Consider the following 4,141-nt stretch of genomic DNA (forward strand, 5'->3'; position numbering starts at 1 on the left):
CTCTCTCTCTCTCTCTCTCTCTCTCTCTCTCTCTCTCTCTCTCTCTCTCTCTCTCTCTCTCTCTCTCCTCTCGTCTCTCCTTGTCTTTCTATGTCTCTTTCTCTCTCACTTTTTCTCTCTCCTTCTCGCTCCCTCACTCACTTCCCATTTCAGTTTTATATAAATTTGTAATATTTATATTGGTTGATTTTTAAGAAGATGCAAAGTTTACTGTTTCACTCAAGTATGCTTAATTTTTTTTAACTTGATATTTCTTCAACACATTTATTGATTATGATTTTCTTTATGATGAATCTGATTTCCCCCTGGTTAAATTTCATTTGCATGAAGTCTATTAAAACTGGTGCAAGGATGAATTATTGCTCTGTAAATGTGTCTTCTTTGAGTTTTAGACACCTTATATATGTAGTAATGTATAATAGTTGACAAGGGTAAAGAAAGCTTGTTTATGTACGTCTAACTATTGTTGATGGGTGTGCATGCTAAGTGCTTAGGCTACACATTTGTTCAGACTTGTATGTATTTTGCCCAGTATTTGGCACGATATTTTACATGTACTTTTAGCCAGTATTTTTCGTGCTGTCTTCTACATAGGAAAGGAAAAGGCATTAATACTATCTGCAGCAAGTTGTGGGATTTGTCATAATTTCAAGTTGTTTGCTTTAATTTGTTTCATTTTACTGTCTAGCTATCCCAAGTCTATAACTTAGACCTGCATGTGAGCCTCAACCAGATTGTCTAAAAATTTTGCAACCCCCCCCCCATAAGAGCTTAAAGTTTGTCAATTTTGTGGGTGTCATAAGGAAGGACTTCCGAGTAACGAGCAACCACCCCAACAAACACAATAAAGAAGAAACCTAGCCCTAAACGTACCCCTAGGCCTACCCCAAAAAAGAACCTGCAACGGGCCTCTTGTAAAATGGCCAGCACAAGTCCAAAATGAAAAAATTTAAAACATTAAAAACTTCACTCCAAAACAAACAAAAGGAGCATAAAATATGGCCTACATCTACGTTGCTATAATAGGGTTAAATACAATAACACAATAGAATTGGAATATGAATCCTCCATATATAGATCTAGATCTAGTAATCTAAATAAATCTAGATCTAGTTCTCGTAGAACAAGTGAATAGGAATAGGCCTTGAACTAGAAATCCGCACCCGATTCCGAACAGAGGGACTCAGCCGAGTCTAGAATCTAAATAAATAAATAATTCACGCATCTGATGAAATGCTTTTAGTTTTTACCAACATTAATATTACAGCACAACCTATGATATGGTTTGACACAATAGAATTGGAATATGAATCCTCCATTGAGGTCTATAATGATCTATATAAATCTAGATCTAGATTCTATTAGAACAATTTTAGTGAGTCGGACTTGAATGAATCCACACGATCTGAACAATTGAATTTGTCAAGAAACAAAATTCAAAATGGCCGCTCGAGTACGAAACTGAAAGTAGATAATTTAGGTCGTCGTCCTTTTTCGTATTCGCATTTCTACTCAGGTTCCGACAATTATGTCGGAAACGCCGACGTCGGCACGAAATCGAAAGTGCCGACAAGGCCAGGTCTCGCACTACGCACATTGACTGATACAGGTGGGCCTAGCGATAGCATCGTCCGGCTCGCGGGTCGGGTCGCGATTGTTGGATTTCAGACGATTGTTGGCAAACATGCAGGTCTAATAACTTCTTTTCCTCCTTGAATGTTAAAGGTGATCATGACTTTGTGATGGACGAACTGTTATCAGTGTCAAAAATTATTATTATTATTATATTACACAGTAGGGCCTATATATTTTCTACTGTTCACAGATCGCAAGCCTGTGCCAATACATTTACCTCTGGCCTGGACCAAATCGAACTCAGGGGACGATGAGAAACTGATGACCAAGCTGCAAGAATTCGCTGAAAGCTTCAACAAATGAATCGAATGACCTCAACCTCAGTCTGCTAGGCCTAATTGTTTAATGATAAAAGGTGTTTTGTTTATCTTGCAGGGAGGGGGGGGGGGTGATATTTGTCTGTCTGCCATCAAGTTATTTCTTTTTTTTGTGTTACTTTTCTGAATTTTTTGTTCAAGGTTTACAATTTGGGTGCAACATTCATTGTTCTCGGTTGTTAATGGAGAGTTATTATTTACTGTAGATCGTAGTGTCAACTGTGGATGCTGGGCATGGATGTACTAGTGGTGAGGAACAGAAAGGTGTAGGAGAGGGGGGATAGAGATCAAGAGAAAATCTAGATGCTAAAGCGGAAGAAAAGAGAGAGAGAGTAAAAGATGAAAGGAGAAAGCTTAGCAGTTAAACATTTCATTGATACAGTAATCAACTAGATTTGCTTAAAGTGCTGGATGATGTTAACGGTTGGGTGGTTGAAGGGTGCCATAATCCATTTTGTCAAAATTATTATGCAGTATGGAAAGTTCTGTCACTGCTTGTGAGCTGATGTCTGTGGTGTTTTTCCCTTGCATGCACAAGACCCAAGTTTGATTGATTCCCTTGTGAGGAGAATTTTTACCAAGTATATTGGGGTTTCTGCTGGGGCGCTGTATCCCGATTAGTCTGGGTTGGCCTCAACAATAGGGTTATAGCCTCAGGTAAATGGTCTGAAATGTGTCGATGAAGCTGTAAAAAGAAGGAAAAAAAACCTGCCTGTGACAGAATTTTGCTGTTCGTGACCATTTTTGTATCTATACCATGCTCCTCATAGATGGAAAATGTCTTGTCAAGACATTAACCTTGTATTTGTACTTGATAAAAGATCAGCTGCCAGCTGCATGTCACTGCTACCTCAAACATCCTTTATTAGTTGTTGTATGTCACGGTATAGGTTTAGCGCCCCTCTTAACACAAAGATTATTTAAGAGGCAGGTCCTCCAAATTTAACACCCGTCTCCGATAGGATCCAGCCAAATGTGTAGAGCAGAGTGCCTTGAAAACTCCACAAAGTGATCCAAGTTCAAGAACACCCGATTGGGAATTTGAACCAGGGCCACCATTAGTGTATCATTTCTTACCACTGAGTGTTGGAACATTTTTTGTGTACATGTATATATTTCCAATTCTTTAGTATATATCTATTTTTTTTACACTTTCCTTTTTCCCTTTTCTCTGTGATAATGAAAGTGAATTTAACTTAAAACGGGCAAGAATCACTCCGAGTGCATGAAGTGAGTACATGAGTGATTGAAGGCTGCCTTTGGTATGTCTTACTTGACTATCCCCTCTGATGTTTCTGTCTGCCTGTGTTCTTGCTTTTTTTATGGGACTCATCTACTGTTACTGTTACTGTGTCGTTGATCTTCTTTTATTTATAATGAACAAATGGTGAGATTGTATTTTTTCACTCCATGGTAGAGAAATTGTAAAATGCCTTTACCAGGGACACGTCTGGCCCCCATGGGGTTTAAAACCATAAGCTTTTAGTTTTGAGCCAAATAGCCTAACCTCAAGAGCACTGATGCCGCAATTAAGTGGCCAGTAAAATCCTCTTCAATTTTATATGAGAGAAACTAATTAAGGAACCAATGGGAAAGAGGAAGGAATTTGGTCTATAACTATGTTTTAAAAGTGTGCATGTATACACGATATATATCGACAGCTCAATGTAAGACTCTGCTGTACGCCATTTTGAAAAGTCAAGCAGGACAGAGTTTACACTGAGTAGTTGATATGTTCTGCTCATATATGATCTTTGTGAGCTTCGTTTTACTCTGTGATTTAAGAATTTTTAAAAGTTTTGTATCTTTGAAGAACAAAGATTATGTGTTTTTTTGTTTCGAGTCCTACTCATTTCATGTTATGTCAATAGATACCGACTGGGTTTCATATCCATTTGAGTTGGGGGTTTTTCATATCGTTACTTGTACACAGTACAGACATCTTACTTGTTTTATTGCATCTTTTTTATGACATTCCTCTGATAAATGTATGGTTTTTCTGATTTAATCGGACCTGCGTAAAACAGCCAGGCATTGTCGAAGAGAAAAGTGTCCAAATAAGACAGGTGGCCATCATATGCACGACTGATCAAAATGAAGTAAACAAATGCATTTACTACTGAGGTCTCAACTGGCGGTGGAAGCAGGCTTAAGACTGCCGTAAGACTAATAAAAATGCTTTTTTTTTC

At 38.1% G+C, this 4,141-nt stretch overlaps 1 protein-coding gene across 2 annotated transcripts in view; it reads left to right on the forward strand.

Moving 5' to 3' along the window:
• The window catches only part of LOC101853270 (dehydrogenase/reductase SDR family member 12), an 11,012-nt gene extending 7,168 nt beyond the window's left edge, over nt 1–3,844 (forward strand). For both annotated transcript variants that reach the window (XM_035973107.1, XM_005111096.3), the window contains one exon: nt 1,826–3,844. In XM_035973107.1, coding sequence (XP_035829000.1) covers nt 1,826–1,938 — 113 coding nt within the window. In that variant the 3' untranslated portion in view covers nt 1,939–3,844. The remainder of the gene's footprint in view (nt 1–1,825) is intronic.
• Nucleotides 3,845–4,141: the final 297 nt, after the last annotated feature.

Source organism: Aplysia californica, unplaced genomic scaffold, assembly GCF_000002075.1.
Source record: "Aplysia californica isolate F4 #8 unplaced genomic scaffold, AplCal3.0 scaffold01004, whole genome shotgun sequence".
Taxonomy (NCBI): domain Eukaryota; kingdom Metazoa; phylum Mollusca; class Gastropoda; order Aplysiida; family Aplysiidae; genus Aplysia; species Aplysia californica.